The sequence below is a fragment of the Ovis aries genome, chromosome 2 (genome assembly GCF_016772045.2).
Source record: "Ovis aries strain OAR_USU_Benz2616 breed Rambouillet chromosome 2, ARS-UI_Ramb_v3.0, whole genome shotgun sequence".
In the NCBI taxonomy this organism is placed as follows: Eukaryota; Metazoa; Chordata; class Mammalia; order Artiodactyla; family Bovidae; genus Ovis; species Ovis aries.
The window spans coordinates 136,068,443-136,088,291 of record NC_056055.1 but is presented as its reverse complement, the minus strand read 5'-3'; the positions used below and the strand labels follow the sequence as shown (position 1 = coordinate 136,088,291).

General features: G+C 34.9%; 1 protein-coding gene across 1 annotated transcript in view; it reads right to left on the bottom strand.

Moving 5' to 3' along the window:
• Positions 1 to 8,617: 8,617 nt before the first annotated feature.
• Positions 8,618 to 19,849, bottom strand: part of SP3 (Sp3 transcription factor) — a 56,041-nt gene continuing 44,809 nt past the window's right edge. Inside the window, exons 5-7 of the mRNA XM_027964836.2 lie at positions 18,649 to 18,841; positions 13,228 to 13,424; positions 8,618 to 10,377 (exon numbers count right to left, since the gene is read on the bottom strand). Coding sequence (XP_027820637.1) covers positions 10,061 to 10,377; positions 13,228 to 13,424; positions 18,649 to 18,841 — 707 coding nt within the window. The 3' untranslated portion in view covers positions 8,618 to 10,060. The remainder of the gene's footprint in view (positions 10,378 to 13,227; positions 13,425 to 18,648; positions 18,842 to 19,849) is intronic.

Sequence of the window (19,849 nt, the reverse complement as noted above, 5' to 3'; positions counted from 1 at the left end):
AAGGCTGAAGGCCAAGTCCCATCCTACGATTCTCCTGCACATCAGTGACTCTTAACTGCTCACTTCCTTTCTCCAAGCCTCTCCTTCGTCCCAATCTAAAATCCTAGGACACATACAATATCTCAAAGGTGTCCCTTTATCTTTTGGCAGTTGAAGAAGAAAGCAGGCCAGCCGAGAGGAGCCAGACAGTACAGGCCCCCTGGCTTTGGGTGGCGTTGACACCTTCTGCCCCTTCCGCCTTGTGCCGTCCGAGTAATGACTTTACTGAGCGGGACTGTTAATTTTTCCTTCTTCATCCACTGTGAAGAGAAGGTTGGTTGGGTGCATTCACTGCTGTCTTGTAGTCTCTAATTTCCCCTTCAGGGGTGACTCACTGTCTCCAGTAGTGGAATAAATTTGCAAAGATTCTGGCCAGAAAGCCCCCATAAGCCACTCTTACTTTGCTTTTTCCCTACCCTGAATTGGGCCTGTCAAGTAAGCCTTGAGCGTAACAGTAGAGCCTGAGTAAGTCAGCTGCTATGCTCTTTCTTTGAATGTCATAAAAGCTTTCCTAGGTGCCCTCATGTATATAACCCTGTGCCAAGCAGACAGAGGGCCCACATCAGCCTCTGGCATGCTTGGCGTGTGATGTTCCAGATGTCACATCTGTGGACAGTTAGCAGGGTTATGCTGTAGCTTTTAGAGGATCATGTGTTTAAAAAAAAAAAGTCAATCTTCCCCTAACTTTGAAATAAAGGGACTACATTGCTATACTGGAAAAAGTACATGAAAATAGAGAAACCAGATTAAAAAAAATTTTTAAGTCAGAAAGGTAATTGTAGTCAGAATGCCATCAGCCTAACTATATTCTTCAGGACAGGAACTATGAATTGATCATTTTTTATCCCAAGTACCAAGCAGGGAGCCGAAGAATCAATAGGGTTACGTGTGGGAAAGAAAAAGTATTAGAACAGAAATACCTCTTACCACCAATTCTAGCTAGTATTAAGCTGCCAATACAATAAATTACTTTAAAAAAGAAGAAAAAAAAAAGAGGTATCAGAGTTGGAATTGAAGAGACAAATCTTCATTATTTGAGGTCAATGTGACTGTCTCCATAAGAAACATCTTAGAGCATCTATAGGTAAATTATTAGAACTAGCAAAGGATTTATGTGGAATAGTCAGGCAAAATCAATTTATAAAGATCAGTAGCATTTGCATAGATAAACACTGATCAATTTAAACAATAACTTTGAAAAAGCCTACTCCCCGGGTGGGGAGGGGGGCGGAAATTACATAGGAATAAATGTAAGGAAAGATGTGTTAAGACCTTTCAAAGACAAAACAGTCACTTATAAAAAGGACATTAAAATAGACTTGAATAACTGGAGATAAAGAATGTGCATGGATAGGAACAGTCAGAACAACTTTGAAGGACACGTAAGGGTGAGCAGAGACAAGCCCTATAAGACATCAAGAGGTGAAGGCCATGGTATTGATGGTATGGTCTCAGCACAGGACAGGCAGAAGGAAATCAAGGAATAGACCCACACACAAATGAAAACTTGATAAATGAGAGGTAACATTCCAATTGTGCTGGGGAAAGCAAGCACAGCACAGCATTACGATTAGTGGGGAAATGCTGGGCCATTCAATAAGTTGTGCTAAGACAACTGGTAATCCACATGAACACTATTAGGAATTGCACACCAGAAACAAAAACAATTTCAAAGTGGACTAATGAGTCAAGCTGAAAGGCAAAATAATAAAATTTTTAGAGAAAAATATTTTTATGACACCAGACAGAGAATATATTGGGAAAGACAGAAAAGCTACAACTAGAGATTCAATAAAACTTTGGTAGGACACTACCACACATAAAAGACACCATCAACAAAGTTAGACGATAAGTGCAGACTGGGAAAAGATATTATTTTCCCATATATATCTAAAATAATATGTATCTGGAATATTACTATTGTTAAGAATGCTTAAAAATCAATGCAAAATAAAAATCACCAAAAAAGCAAATGGGGAAAAAGTCAAATAGATAATTTTCTTCAGAGGAAACATGGGTTAATAATAAAAATATGATTGCTCAACCTCACCAGAATACAGAGAAATCAGAATCAAAGTCATGATTTGTCATTCATATAGGGGTGGAGATATACATATGCATATATAATACATTTAAGTGGCAACACTAGGGTCTCTGCAAGGAAGGATTACCCCAGTTTGAAGTGGGCTTCTGTAGCTGGTAAGCTGACCTGACTACTTGAGCTTGAACAGGAGTGGAAAAGGAGGAGAAAGAATTGGAGAAAACAGGGCCCCAGTGCAGCCGGCTATACTCCCAGCCTCCCTCTGGGTGAAGCAAACACCCGGCTGGGCCTGAGCCGTCTTTCCAATATTCAATCCAAGAGGGCTGTATACTGTGCGAAGAGACGCCTACAGTGAGAGGCTGTGGGGAGTGCCATACCAAGGCAGGGGTTGAATGAGAGCTAAAAGCTGGAACCAGTAAGAAAAACATGCATTGTTTCTGCTATAGTTAATATTATGCTTGGTAATGCCTATCAGTACTGGTTATCTTTATAAATACATGACTGTTTTTCTGATTCCTTTTTAACCTCTTACACCTGCTTGTTTTACTCGCAGATGGATTTTAAAGCACTCTGTCAGACTGCAAAATAAAATTGCATTGTTTTTTTCCATTGGAAAGAAATATCTGCTGAGGCCAAGGATTTGGGAAGAGTGTGGGGAAATGTGAACTCCTAACCGCTGCTCCTAGGAATGGAATTTGGCACATACAGTGGAGATCAATTTGGCAGTATCTGGCAAATTTGAAGATAAGAATATCTTACTGGCCAGTGACTGAACTTGTAGATACATAGAAACACTCACACACATGCACAAGGAAACATATCAAGTATTTCATTGCAGCATTGTTTACAACAGACAAATACTGGAAATAACTGAAACGTGCATCAACAAGAAAATGGATAAACTGTGATATACTCAACAAACTATATAGCATTAAAAATGAGTAATTTAGAGAAACATGTAACACAAATACATCTCAAAAACATGAGTGAAAAAAAAAACAAGCCCCCGAAGATTATGTACAGTAAGATCCCCTTTCACATAAAAGTTTCAAAAACATAAAAACCACCCTATATATGCACACATACACATGTAAGCATTTAAAATCATCCATGGTATCATTCTGGTGAACATCAAATTCAGAGCAGCAGTTACCCCTGTGGGTGAAGAGACAGGATGATATAGGACTATACAGATTTCAACTATAATCGTTTCTTTAAAAGAAACAAGCAACTGTGTGTGAAATGATTAAGACTGTAAAAGCTGGATACTGGATACACAGGTTATTTGTTATATGGTTTTCTGTATTTTTTCTACATATTTGAAATGTTTCACCAAAAAGGCACAACACTAGCAATTTTGTTAATGTTTGCTGACAACTAAGTGGATCTAAGTGAATGAACAAGTATACAAGATGGGGATAATTATTTCCAAGTGTAGGAAGATTATTGATTTCTCTTAAGGCTAACATTTACTAATACTTAACTATGTGCCAGGCACTGTGGGTAGTGGTTTTCATGCATTAACTTATTTAATGTCCTCCATTACCCTTATGAAGATGATACTACTATTACCCCACTTTACATTCTAAAAAACTGAGGCCAACGGTGGTGGAAAGGTAGAGTCACTGGTCACACAGCTAGTAAGCAGCAGAGCCAGGACATAAACCCATGTGCGCCCAAGTCCAAAATCTGTGCACTCTATTATACTGTGCAAGTTTTCACCTTTACTAAATGACTCAAGATGAAAAAGCTACACAAAGTTATCAACAGTAAAAATGGGAGATGCAAATAACTAAGAATTTTTAAAGGATCTGCATGTGAGGAAGCAACTGAGTACACACAATTAAAAGCAAACCAAACTGCACCTGAGCCCAATGACATAATGAAAATATAAAGACCACGTGGTGAGAGATGCTCACCAGAAAGCGAATGCTGGCAAGGCAGTGATCCTAAAGACCAAAAACAGACACAAATAAAGATACAGCCCTTTGATAGGAGTCCTCAGATTGCAGATGGACGTCTAGGCCTTTTCATCCATTCTCCTGGGCACATCTTATTAGCTCTTCAAGACTCACTCTGACTCATTCAGGCTCTACACTGAGTTCCTCTTTGTCTATATCTGACTGGTCTGGCACTAACCATGACTTTTTGTTAGTATTTTCTACACCACCAACTCATCAACTATTTCAAGCAGTGTATTTAAGTAGAAATAGTATCTCAAGATGTTTTAGTTGGCACTATTTGGAAACCAGCTTCTCAAATTTAAGGAATACCTAAGGTAAAAGGGGGGTCTCTGGAAGGTTTTGAGATTGTCTCATGAGAACCCAGGAGCAGGAAATGAACAGGCATGAAAAATTGGAATAAAAGCACAAAGTAGCAAGAATCAAGGCAGCTCTGTTCTCTTCCTCTTTTTCTTCTGGAATTGTATGCTCTTTTATTCCTTCTGCGTCACATGTATGTTCCAAATGCAACTTCCCAGGACATTCGTTTTCCATTTCAAACTCTTGGGAGAAAACACCTAGTTGGCTCAAATTTGACCAGATATCCACTCCTTGTCCAATCATCTAAACAGCTCACCCCTGAAGGTGGCAAAAAGTAGTATTCAGAAAATGGGACCTAAGTTGGGCAGATATCCTAAAAGCTGTACCCTGTTTTTGGAGAAATAATTTGTGCTTCATCCTTCTTCCTCTCTTTCTGATGAGGCAGTCACTTTAGATACACTGTTCACTATCAATTTAGACTCTATAGCACTCTTCAGATTTTGGCACTGAAATGTGCCCTCATTCTCAAGATGAGAATCAGTCCATGAGCCACGTTTAAACGATGGACACCCCTTCACTACAGAAAAGTGAAGTCTTCAGAGTCAAAGAATAGATGTGTGGGGTATGCAGGGAGGAGACACCATTTATTCTCTGCTTCCACTTTAACCCTCCCAACAATCCTATGAAGGATTACTATTGTTATCCCCTTTTTATGGGTGATGAAAATTAGGTGTTAAAGGCAAGAAACCTACCCAATATCACATCTAATATACAGCTTAATATGGACTTAGGAGAGGCAATGTTGTTAAACAGCTGGGGAGTGGGGAGAGGAAAGCCAAAAGAAATGGAGACCTCTTTTTCAGTATATCATGTGTCTTAAATTTATAAATAAAATGGTATAAATGTTACATGTCAGCAAACCATGCAGTATTTTCTAAATTTCAACTCCAGTTTTGATATTTTTCAAAGGAAGTAAGTTATCTCTGAGTAGCCCAGAGGCTAAATTCCTTTATACTCTTTTATTTTCTTAATATTTATCAGCATGTCACTTTATATAATCAGGAACTTTTTCAACTATTTTGTTAATCCTGATTGAGCCGTACATCTGCCCATCTTTCTCCTCTTCACCACTACTTATGAACAGCCTAGCTTGCTGTCTCCATAGCCTCTTTTCGTGTGTCATCTTTGACCCAATTACTCTAAACTAACAAAGATCAGTTGACAACTCATTGCCGGGCCAAAATCTTTTTTCATCTGACTGAACCTCTGGACCACTTTGTCACCATCTTGACACTGAGTTTCTATGTCAGCCTCCTTGACAACTCCTCTTCCTCCAATTCTGTAAGTGTGGCCATTTTCTAAGAAGGCCTATGATCCCATAAACACTAGGAATCACTGGTAAAGATTAAACTCTGAACTCCTCAATGTGACAGCCCCTCCTCCACTACATTCCCATGCCATCTCTCACAATTTGCCATCATCCAAAGCAAATTGAATTGAGCCATTCCCTCTGCCTAAATTTTTCAGACTTCTACATGCAGAACTCTCCCTCTAGTTTTCAAGTACTCTGTATCTGCCACTAGCACATACTCAATATATATGATTATGCACAAATCTGCCTGAACAAGACAAGGGGCCAAATATTACCTGTCTCCCAACACTAAATAAAAAAAGATGATTTTACTAAATATCTTCCCTGGCTCAGACGGTAAAGCGTCTGTCTACAACGCGGGAGACCTGGGTTCGATCCCTGGGTCAGGAAGATGCCCTGGAGAAGGAAATGGCAACCCACTCCAGTACCCGTGCCTAGAAAATCCCATGAATGGAAGAGCCTGGTGTCCATGGGGTCGCAAAGAGTCGGACACGACTGAGAGACTTCACTAGATATCAAATTTTGTTTCCAAGGTAGCAACCAATTTCGTTTTGTGCTGATTATCGGACTATAAAAAACTTACTTCTTACTCACTCATGGCAAAAAGTTTTAAAAATACTATGTAGTCAACAAATTGTTCTTACATTGAAAACAATTCTTATCTACTTAACATAATTAAAACTGAGAACCAAACTGCCTACTAGTAGGGTAGCATGACCAACACATATTTTAAAAATGTTAGTAATAACCTCACATTTCAAACAATACTGAAATTTTTAGTAAGGCAAATTTTCAAGTAATAGGATCCTAACTACAATTAAGATACAAGGGGACACTTGTTCTAGTTATGATTCTAACTCAGGAGTGTTTATTAGAGCTACTTGAGTTGTTAAAAACACAGTTGACCCTTAAACACGGGGGTTAATCTACCTATTACTTATAATTGACCCTCTCTGACTTGTAACATGTGGATTCGAGCAACCAGACTGTAATATTTACAACTGAAAAATAGCCATGTATAAGCAGACCCCTGCAGTTCAAACCCATCACCATTCAATAGTCAGGTATATATACTCTCCATCTCCAGATATGTAGATTTAGGTCAGGGATGAAGTTAGGCCTGTGGATTGTTAAATACTCCCAGCATTTTCTGATGAATACTAAGAACTATTTGAAACATGTTTGACATGCCTTCACCTTAAATGAATTTTTACTACTTAGAATGTGTTTTCACTATTTGAAATAATTTAAGCATCTTCATTATTTTGCCCAAAGTTACTTACAGGGCACCTGACTTTTTGTAATTGAGGCATTTTTCTAAAGCTTTATGTTCTTTTTAAAGTTAAGTGAATTACTTCTCAAAGTTATTAAGTATCAATCTATAGAAAATAAAATTTTCTGAAGTGATACTTTCTTTAAACTGAGGTACAGTGTATAGACACCGAGTCCACTAAATGAGTATGTTCTGATAAACAGGAATTATTTGTATGTAAATATACTGAGTATGTACTAACTCTCTAGCTTTGACAAGAACAAAGCTATTGCTGAAAACACCTATTGAAGAGCAAATTTACACTAAAACATTACACCCATACGTAATACTGAGAGATTTTATTTAACTAGAAAAAAATTACTTTAGGGTAATTCTTCAAATATTAAGTTTCCAGAATGTATTCAACATTTTTTCTATTAAAAAAACAGAAATATTTAAAGTCACCTTGGCTGAGGGTGAATACTAACTTTCATTTCTTTGTTAGGCAAACACCCAAAATTTACTGGTATATTCCGGGCAGGCTCTCAAAAAAAATCTAAAAATTTATTTAAACATTTTTTACGACTACTTACTTTCTTCATTGCATTCATGCTCTAAGAAGTGATAAAATTTGCATGGAAACTCAGATTGAACACTCTCTATAAACTTATTGTGAATTTTCAGTGTTAAAAACAGCCCCAGAAACTAACACAACATTGTAAATTACCCTCCAATTAAAAACAGCAGCAGCAGCTATACCATCACTCTAAAAAGGTTTTTTAATCTCCTGATTTAATGGGTGTTTTTCTCAAGTGAGCAACCTTCTCATAATTCTCTTCACACACTCAACGTTATTTTTTAAATTCTAAAAATTATTTAAAGGAGTTTAAAGATTCAAATTCTAACCCTGTAACTTCAAAACAAATGTACATTCATTAATTTTCACTATCCCAAGTAATACTTCTTATTCTGCATCACAAGCTTAAGTCTCACATTTAGAAAAACTTTGTTTTTATGTGTATCTAGTGTTGTCCTAAGCACTCACAAATGTTAGTATTACCGACAGTATCAGATTGGGCCTGGGAAACAGACAATGGAAATCTTTCACCCTACTCTACGCATGTAGAAAGTAACGGGATATTTTATTTTAAAATATCTAAGATATTCACACTGATATCCTATTTTTCCTTCCCTCTTACCCTGCCTTTATGATTAAATATATGTAAATTAAAAAACCTTTTCAAATAACTCTTGTCATGGTTACCAAAGCTGTTTTATGTTATCATTTTTAAGAATCTTCAAGTAAACTCAAATTTTTGATAAATCAAAATACTCTGCATTGCTTTAACAGGGGAAACAAAAAACAAGGTTTGCAAAATGGACTGATAAAATTCCTATGAATCAATGTGGGCCAAGAGTTAAAAGATTTTTTTCAGAAGTTCTATTTAATAAGCTCATTCTTAGATGAAAAAAAAAAAAAGTTATCTCCAGGAGCCTCTACTCTTCCCTTTATAAGTAAATATATATGTTTACAATAATTTCAGTTTCTGAAATCAAGAATCTGCAAATAAAATGCTAAGAAAAATAAACCATACCAATTTTCTCACCCCATACCACTGCAATTATTTTAAATGCACAGGAATACAACAAACTCAAAAGAAAAAAAATAGTGTTTTATTAACTACCACACTGTTATAATACACTTTAAACGTACAATAAGGTAGCCTTTAAATTTGAGGTGGTCTTAAGAATAACAAATGAACAGAATTCCAAATTTTTGAAATAGGTGAACTGCTGCAGTTATAGGTATACATTTAAGAAAATTGTATAGCTCTTACAAGACCAGCAATGAAACTTTATTTTGTACATTTTTAATAATTGAAAATATAAACAATAATTAAAAAATAAAAAGAAAATACAGCATAATAAAAAACATACATTTCTCAATTAAATGTACTGAATACATATAAATTTTAAGGGAAAAAGCAAAAAAAGGAAAATGGTTTATATTTAAGTGCAGACTGACTACCTAGACCAAAAAAAAAAAAAAAAAAAAAAGACTTAAAAAAATATCATAAAACCTCTAGTTCTCTATGACTAATATCCATATGGTTGGAGTATCGTCACTATGGAAGTGATTTTGTTATGTTTGCATATGTTATACTTTACTGGTAATTTACATGATGGCTTTTAAGGCCCTGGCAGACATGTGGTTTTTGGAAACAAGATTGGATTTTAAAAAAAAAAAAAAAATCACTGCTAAGACGCAATAAACCTTATTTTTTTGGTCCTCCAATATTCAAGAAAAGGGATAATTCACTGTAACATTTTCTTACCACCCAAATGCCTCAACCTATACATTTTAAACCTTTTTAAACATTGGTTATATTGCCCAACTTCGTTATTGAAAGGATATTAACAAGACATTATTTTGGCAAATTAAATCTTAAACATGGCTTTTCAACAGGATTTAAAAGGTGACTATCCCTAGAGTTCCATGTTAAAATGTATTTTTCAAAATCTTACAAGAGTAATGCTTAAAATATTGTACATAGTTAACCTAATTAAAATAATTAGCTTCAAAATGACAAATTGATAAGCTAAGTAAAGCCTACACTATGTAACATTTGCTTGGAAACTTGATTTGTCAGTTATGCATAATAAAAATTCCAGTCATCAAGAAAATTACAAAAATTTTTTTTTATCATAACATGATTTCTTTCACCCACCAACTTTTTTATCTTACAATAGATAAATACCAACATGTTCTCATTTTTACACTAAACCACACAGGATTGGTGCATTTGGTTAGACTACCATTCGCATTGTTAAATTCAATTTTCTCTTTATATAACTTGGTAAAATTTCATTTCTTCTAGATTCCAAAAGTACCTACAAAACCCATGCAATTTTACCATTTTTAATATACTATGGGATATCATACAAAGTAAGGCATTTCAGTGTCATGTATAACCAAGTTACTGTCAATCCAAAAATTTTTGCACATCAATAAAAAGATATCTAAGAACTTAGGAACAATATTCTTCTCACTACTGTATAAAAATAACCACAATGAATAAGTATTTGTGTAATATTTACTCCATTGTCTCATTTCCGGAAACTGTGACAAGCTGTAAAGGTATTTCAGTGTTGGTAAGGATGTCTTGATTGCTGGTGGTGGAAGTATTGACAGTTCCTATCCCTGAAACAGAACCTTGTTGAATATTTGCAAGGATAAGTGTTGTTCCTCCTGCAGTAATCAAAGTATCATCTCGTGCAGCTTCCACGGATGCCAGCACTGTACTGCTAGAGTGGATACCTTTTTTATTCTGATGTGTTTTAATATGTTTGGCAAGGTGATCACTTCTCATAAAGCGTTTTGAACATTCTGGACAAACAAATTTCTTCTCACCTGTTAAAGAAATTGAGTTACTTAGTTTTTTAAATTCAACATTAGTGGACTCATTCTCTGAGAAAGAAAATAAGCCAAGACTGACAGTTTTAGGGACAGGGAGCAGAATTCAATTAGAATTGTATTCGATTCATGAGCTGTCCCTGCAATATTTTTTCTTCAAAATAAATTTATCATCTTTATTTTTGGATGAAAAGCAATCTTCAAACTTATTAAACTATACACTGATATCAGATAAGAATCTTAATACCTCAACTATGCTAAGTTTGTTTTCAAACATCTGTTATAAGATACCAGCTTAAAAATGACAACCTGTAACATAGTTCTCTAAAGAAAACTATAGTTTTAAGCTATACTTCAGATATTATTAACATGTCAGATCCTGATATTTAACCTTTCAACTCATAAGTGCAAATTCAAGAAACTACACAAAGTACTTCAAGATTAAAGCCAAGACACAAGCTTGAAATCTAATAAAGACTGGGTAGTCCCAAGAACTGGAGATGGTTATCTGATCTGATTTCAGTTGGAATAATCAAAAGCAAGCCTAATACATCATGATGTTAAAGTTAGTAAGACTCTGATGCCTAAATTTATTTTTCAACATGAATAAAAAATATTTTTAACGTATTTTAAAACTACATTTTTTAAACACAAAAGACAGACAAAACTTCTATTATGCTGAAGACCCACTATGTGGGAGGATTATTAGAAGGCAAGGCAAGGAATACACAGAATTTACACAATAAACAAATCCAATACTTTCTTATTTTCTTCAAAATGTCTTACCTATCTCATTTCAGCAACTTTCCTCTCAGCAGGTCCTCATCAGACCTCATGCCTGAACTATTACAGTGACATGCTAGGCTTTCCCTCTCCAATCCAACAAATAAATGCCAGAAAAATCTTCCTTAAATACCAAATTTTATTAGAGTACAGAAATTTACCATTGTACTAAGTGGCACGGGGATGTAAAAGTAATCTGTAGATAACTAAATACTTTAAGGTCTCCACTACTTAACTTCCAGGGGCTCTCTAATGTGGCTCAATCCTACATAAAAGAAAGGTATTAAGAGAATCTCATCTTCACTCATGACAAATAGAGCTCTCACTTCTTCTATTTGGATACTATTCTATTCTTCCGGGAAGGTTATTTCCCAAAGTCTCCCTTGAAACATTAGTTCTGGGAGACGCTCAATGACAACATGGCACAATGAGAGGCTGCCACTCCCTCCCCTACCTGAAGATGCAGTGCTCACTAACAGGCGACTGAAGGTGCTCCTTGAAGGTACTTGCACAGTAAATCTCTTTAACACAGCGTTTCCTACACTTTGATCATAGACCTTTCTTCCCTTCTACACTGTATCTTTTCATATCCTGCTAATCAAATTCCAGTGAAGAAAATTCTAGTATAGCCCATCTTAAGGTCTTAATACTCACTTCCCTGGTGGCTCAGACGGTAAAGCGTCTGTCTGTCTACAATGTGAGAGACCTGGGTTCAACCCCTGGGTTGGGAAGATTCCCTGGAGAAGAAGTGGCAACCCACTCCAGTACTCTTGCCTTGAAAATCCCATGGACAGAGGAGCTTGGTGAAGGCTACTATCCATGGGGTCACAAAGAGTCAGGCATGACTGAGTGACTTCACTTTCACTTTAAGGTCTTAATGCCCAACAATGCCTTACTAGCCCAGTGATAATGATCTCTGCCTCTGGGCATACTTTATCTACTTTCTTATATTGTCAGTTACAGTTTCAAAAAGGTGAAGTTCACCTGTCTACCTACCAGATGAGACAGAAATTAAAACAAGTAGAGCATATAATATACTGCTACATATTTCATGGGTTACTTTATATAGTTAGATCTCAGAGAATTCAAAGTCTCACCATAATTCTTCCTTCTAAGCTCTCTAGGCTTTGTAAATACATTATATATTTATCAATTCTTCAAATGCTGAGCACAGACTGATGATCATCTTGATCACTATACTGAGAAAACTATCTGTGTATGTTATATTAAGTTAGAATTCAATTTGGGTCATTCCTAGGTCCATTCCATGTAACGACCATACAAACACTGCTGCTGCTGCCAAGTCGCTTCAGTTGTGTCCGACTCTGTGCGACCCCAGAGACGGCAGCCCACTAGGGTCTCCCATCCCTGGGATTCTCCAGGCAAGAACACTGGAGTGGGTTGCCACTTCCTTCTCCAATGCATGAAAGTGAAAAGTGAAAGTGAAGTCGCTCAGTCGTGTCCGACCTCAGCGACCCCATGGACTGCAGCCTTCCAGGCTCCTCCGTCCATGGGGTTTTCCAGGCAGGAGTACTGGAGTGGGGTGTCACTGCATTCTCCAATACAAACACTATGTAAACACAATTAAATGAAAATCCTGACATCAAAGATGCTGTGGTTATTACCCCTCAAAGAAAATAGTTTTCTGCTTATTTCACATATATTAAAACATGAGATTATCAGAGGAAAAGGAATTATTATTACAGTGTTAAGGAGGAAGGAAATAATGATCAAGAGTAAAAGCATACAACTAATTTAGAACACTGACATAATTAACAATGATAAGATAAATGTGACTTAAGACACTGAATAAAATGAAAACAAAACAAAAAACTGAAAAAGAAAACACTAACCACAGTCTGCATAAGATAAAACATTATAAGATAAGCCATATGGCTTGTTTAGAATTAAAGTGTTTTTAAATTGATGTTGCTGAAGATAGAAATGTGATGTAAACAATCATTTTTAAAAGATTCAGTTCAGTAAGCTATGCTTTAAAAAAAATTCAAGGTAGTATGCAGCCCTATAATTAATTTTTGTCTGTTAAAAGTAAAGATTAGTAACCTGTATGTGTTCTTCTGTGCCTCTGTAACTCATCACTTCGAGTAAATCTTTTACCACAGAACATCCAGTTACAAATAAATGGGCGCTCCCCAGAATGCCAACGAAGATGAGCTCTCAGATGTGAGGTCTTCCCATAGACTTTACCACATCCTGGTATATGACAAATGTGTTGCTTCTTTTTCCCAAGATTGGTACCTCTAAAAAACACACACAGAATAATATATACTTATATGAAAATATTCAAACGGACAATACCACTCATCATATTCAACATGCTGAATTTCAAACAGAAGACATTATCACCATGTGGTCAATCAGAAACCAAAACCATTTAAAATCAATTTAAATAAGAATTTGGAAGTTTTACATGTTCTTTTACTCCACAACTAATGTGAATGCTGTCCAAATGTAAATATTTCAAGAAATACGTAATTTAAAAGGACATTTCATACATAGAGTGTATAATAAAGCTATTTATTATCTTGTCAGAATCATTCACAAATGCTATGCATAGACCCAATTCAATTAAATTAGCTGAACAGGAAAACTAAATGGTCTATTCAAAGTCACAATGTCAGCTAATTTAAAAAGTAAATAAATCAACAACAGATGCAGTAACTCATCACAGGTACAATTAATTAGGTGCCTTACTCAGGCTTTCAGTTAATATGATATATACATTATGTATTCACATATTTGCATGGCCATGTCCTGAATATACGCTGACTCACAGAAAACCAGAGGAAAAAATCTAGACAAAGCTGTCATCCTAGATCCCTAGAACTGTATGAAATAAAAGTTATCTTACAGGTAAAATTCCCCTACTAATAACCATGCGGATACCCCAAAGTATAAATCAGAGACATAAATAAAACGCAGTTTCTCCACACTGCAAAGTTTTACATCTGTTACATTTCAGTACTTGATGGCAAGAACAAGGCTTAGAAGGTATGTGCTTAGATGGGTGAACACAGGTATCTTAGCCTAAGCAAGAAGGAAACTTTTTTGATTCTAGAAATGATATTCAAAGTGTATTAAACACTACAGAAAATGTTATTACTCAACCTTGACAACAACAAAAAAGGATAGTTACTGAATAAAGACAAATAAATGAGTTTATATTTAAAAAAATGACATTTTAGACTCATCAATAGTTGAAATTTTATTTAATAAACTTCGCAGTTTCTCTGAGATTAAAAAAGATACATTTAAGACCCCCACCCAACTTCCCCTCCTCCCACAATCTCAGTCTAGATATATAGCCTGTAAACCGTCCATAAGCCTGAAAATCCTCCTGTATATAATATACCTATTGTTTCTCAAATTTTACTGGAAAAATGCATATTTCCCCACATTTATATTTTGATGTACTCACACTCAGTAGCATGTGAAATTGCCATAGGACAAACAGTGCTAAACGGTGCAGTGCTGGCTGTTAGGTGCCATAGGTGTTCTGAACAGGGAGACATCAATGGGCTCCAGTAGTTAGAGAAGGCTTCGTGGAGAAGGTGGGTAGGATTTAGATAGAAAGGAGGGAAGGCATTCCAGGCAGAGGAATAGCATAAGTAAAGACAAGGAGGAGTCATGCTGTTGTCTCAAGGGCAAGGATGTCATAATCTAACACAATTCTAGTTTCAGCTCCAGTCCACCCCCAATTTCTACAACTCTCTTCGAAGAGCTGAGCTGAGTGAGATAGGTTTTGCTGGCTCACCTGCAATGCCAAAGTCTTAACCAAAGCCAACAGTATTTCCATTTAGTTTAGCTCTTTTAAATTTATTTTTGAATGGCCCAAAGAAAAAGAGCAATGTCTGTGGCTACTGGTGTACAAACCGATTTTACATATTGTGTCCACCATAGCAATTTCACAGAGAACCCAATTCAGTTGATTCTACACTCATAACTTCCTGCCTCTCTTCTAAGCCTACCACTCAGGTGAATCACCGTCTTTTATAAATTCAAAAGTGCTATTATTGAACTAACTTTGCAAAATTCAGCCTGAGAGCAGGAACAAAGCACAAGACTAAAATAAATTATTGCAACAAATAAGTTTTCAAAGAACCAAAATTCCAGGGAAAGATATTTGTTCATCAATTGAATTATAAGGAAACAAGACATATTTATTGTTTGAAAATGAGACAGGCATATAAGAAAGAAAAAAATGAAGACAGGGCACACAAAAATATACAATATAAGGGAAAAGCCCAATACCCATGTTCAAGTTTCTATTCAAAGAAAAATGTTACTCAAGATATAGGAATGCTAGATATGGACTATGGCATGTGATATGAAGAAAGAGAACTTAAGTAAATTTCTTAACAACCTTTAAGTAATAAAAGATTACTGACTATAACTTTTCTTCTTGATTTACATATTTACACCCCATACCTATTACACGACCTAAAAAAATCTAACAATTTTAAGTTCATATTCTTGACTTCTTAAACTCGCTCCCAAAATTTTAATAATGCAAAGACAGAATGATACAATGAAGCAAGCTAAATTCTGAGTGGAAGGATTAAGAAAAGTAAATTGAGTCTTTTGCATGGGACAGGAGAACAAAACACAAACTGAAATGCTGACAGGGAAAATAACAGATTCAAAAGAATGGGTTGAGGTCTAATTCACACAAAACCTATATAACAATAATGTCCTTAGAATTTATTTTACTATCATCTCTTCTACCAGAGTATAAAGTTTCTGAAGGCTGGTTCTGCTTAATAAATATTGGCTAAATGCCCAAATGAATATAATTTTTAAATATTTAATTATATTTTACACCTTGCTCAAAAAGATAAAACAAAATTTAGTTCTTTAAAGATGCCACTTTACACACACTATTATATTCTTTTAAAGAATACTGCTGAAAGAAAAAGGCCAGTATTCTAAAATGCTTAAAATGCCATCTATCTCACCTTTGCAGAATGGGATTTACTATACGTTATACTTCTATTAACTGGATGTAGCAACTGCCAATGAAATGATTGTGCCTATCATGAATATATTAGCTGAATTTTGTGCAAATGAGCTCTAAGAAACAATACAGTTTTTTCTTAAGAACTTCAATTTTAATTGCTCAGAATAAATTATTCTAAAATGAACTCATAGAAGTTCTAGAAAAATGAGTATTTTTATAATCTTTGGTTTGAGAAGACTTAACAACATGATAACATGCATCTCAAGTAAAACTTTTATGCTTAAAAGTTTGCAAACTGTGAGAATTCTCCTTACTTATACAAACAATCACATTTTGCAAACCACTGAAAAAATTGAAAGGCAATGTAAAACTGGAAAAAAATATCTGCACATATGACACAGACGAAGTAACAGATTCACAGAAGACAGAAATAATTTACAAAATTTTTAAATGGTAAAATATCAACAAAAAGTGTTCAATCTCACAAAGTAACAAAAATATACTACTAAGTAAAACAATAGTGAGGCATTACTTTTCATCTCTCAGACTTTCAAGGTTTTTAAAAATGACAGAATTCATTGTTGGCAAGGGTGTGGGCAGACACTCTCATACCCACCGATGGAATACAAATTGATGCAACTTTCTAGGAGACATTTCCCTTTGATCCAACAATTCCACCACTGCCAACTTATACTGATGAAATAATCCGACAAACGTGCAAAGACATATGTGTAAGAATTAACTGACAATAAACTCCCAAAAGGGTTTTAAATTCTTATACATCCACACACTAGAATTACTATAGTCATAAAAAATTGATGCAAGCTTTTTGTAGACTTGGAAGTATGATCACAAGAATTTTCAAAATAAGAAGAACAGACATGTGAAACAGAGAAGATGATTCTACTTTAAAATATACTTAAAGTCTAGAAAGATAAATACAAATATGTTACAACAGTCATCTTGAAGTGGGCTGGAAATTAAGTATTATTTTAATACTCTTCTATATTTCTGAATTTTGGGGGCATGTTTTAGTTTAATAAATTTGAAACTTTCCATTTAAAGAAAAAGAATAAGCAAAACACAGGCAAAGCCATGATCCCCAGATTTGACTTTCATGAAAAATTTATCTTGAAAGTTCCTCTAAAAATGAGAGTAAACTTCAGAAAAGTTGTTGTCTAACTAAACTCCACACTAACTTATTTAAATTGACCGAAACATTTCAAAGAATAAATCAAACAAGTGAATAATTACCATTAGTAAATACAAATGCCTAAGGATCAGATGCAGAAGCAAATTTACTCCGGAGGCAGTATAGTGGTTTAGTACAGGTCCTAGAGTAAGAAACTGGGTCCAAATCCCAGTTGTACACGCTCTTAAAAACCATTCATCCTCTCCATGCCTCACATATAAGACTATCTAGAACACAGTAAGCTCTCAGTATTAACAATTAGTCATTATTATTAATGTGAATGAGCTGGCCAGTGTACAAACCAACTTTTCAAAGGCAGGTAGGCTTTATTAGATCAAGTTCATTAACTCTATTCATAGATCCCCCCACCCCCGGTCTATTTAAATAGCTCATTTCTGACAGAGGTATATTAAGATATTTCACTATGACTAGAGGATTTGGTTAGTATGTCTTTAGAGTGCTATCAGTTTTTTCTCTATACACTTCAAAGTTGTGGGAAAAAGGTACCATGGCTAGTAAACTTCTTGATGAAAACTTCTTGTTATTAAGAAATATATCCCTATCTATCCATTTGATTAGGTGAAAAAATCAAACAGATATCAAATAATACCATGTCTGCTATGCATATTTCCTTTTTGTTAACATTTGCCTAATAAATCTCTTTCATTTCTTTATTTTCAATATTCCTGTGCCAATTTAAGATGTTCTTTATAATCAATGTAAGGCTGGAGTTTAAGGATGATCAGAGACTCAATCTCTTAATTATTAAGCTTAATCCATCCACATTTAATACAGTTACTGATAAGGTTTTGAGTTTGTCTTTTTTTTCTTAAATTTTTAAAAACACTGAACAGAAATATTACAGTTTCACTTTTTTAAAAATTCCACCATTAATGCTTATTATTCATTTCTGTTGAAAATGGAAAATACACTTTATCACCAATTTCTAAACTTATTTTTATATTATATAAGTTATTCTCAAGTTAAGAAGCAACTTTTTAACCAGTGTTTAGGCAAATCTCATTGCTGGGTTGCAAATTATTTGATATGGGCCTATTAAATGGCATCTTACTATACTTCTTTTTAAAGTAAACTAATTTTAGTTTTTTTTTAAAAAGGCATTCAGAACTAAAAATGTGATTTCACATGTTTTGTGCACTAACTTTTTCTGCCACACTCATACAGACAAACACACAAGATGATCATGTAGTGAATAATTTCCCTTAATTAGGTGTCAGGGCATGCAGCATTTAAAAAATTAGGATGATGATATCAGCAGCCTAAAAAAAAAAAAGGATATTGCATGTGTGCATACCTCCCACCACCTTCTTTACAGTTGGGACAGGTGCAAGCTACCCTTCGAAGTCTTTTTCCTTCTTGATGTTGTTGGTCCCCTTCTTCATCTACCACCTGTACTCTTAAGTGTGTTAGATCATTGGTATTCAATGTAGAATCGCCACTGAGCTGCCACTCTTCAGGATCAGGTTCTTCTTCCTTGATCCTAATATCTAAAGAAAAAAACAAATACAGATGAGAAGCAGCCCACTGGCCCAAAAAGATAGCAAGAGATCTGAGCCTCTCTAAGATAAAATGAGTAAATACTATGTATACGTAAAAAAATCCTCTGTTGGTGGAGCATAATCATTGCTCCCTGTTGTGGATTATTCTTCTAAAACAACTTGTTTTATTCTAAATATCAGAGGTTAAGCCAAAAAGAAAGCAGGAGAGCTTGTTTTTTTAAATTCAGTAAGAAAGCCAATTATTTTTTGAGCAAGCTAAGTCATAAAACAATCTGAAACTTAATTATAACTGTTCAAATAGTCAATATATCTAACGGTCAACTTAGACTGGAACAAATTCTAATGCCTTAAACCTCTCTTGTACAGTCTATATCAATTATACCCATTTGTAGAAACTATGGGAATTCAAAACGTAGGTATTATGGGAATGCAATTATGCCTACCTGTAGGTACTATGAAATTATTACTCATAAACCTAACCTTTAAAGTCAATCCTTGCAAAAACATCCATAATGGGCACAACCACAGTATCACTGTGGAAGGAGGTACCTATGTATGAGAGTTTTTATTTTCAAGGAATTGTATTATAAACCAGACTGAGAAACAAAATGAGCATGCAATGGTGAAGAAGATGGATATGGCAGGAAGCCACATCATTTTCTCAGCATAGCCAAACATCTTTCTTCATATCAATAATGACATGACATCATTTTCTAAGTGAGCTAAGAGGTTTTTTCAATTCAGAAAAAAAACAAATTCTTTTAAAAAACAATACATGATTTAGAATACTGAACAAAATCACCTTTGGTAAAACATACATTTCTGCCCATTTTTATTTTTATTTATGTTAACTAAAAATCTCAATAGAAAATTACTTTAGATCCGTATTAGTCATTAATAATTGGAGCCAAAAGTAGCATGAAGAATAAAATACTCTTTATCTAATATCTCCTGAATTTATACTAATGAAAACTAGAATGTAAAACCAAGAGAAAT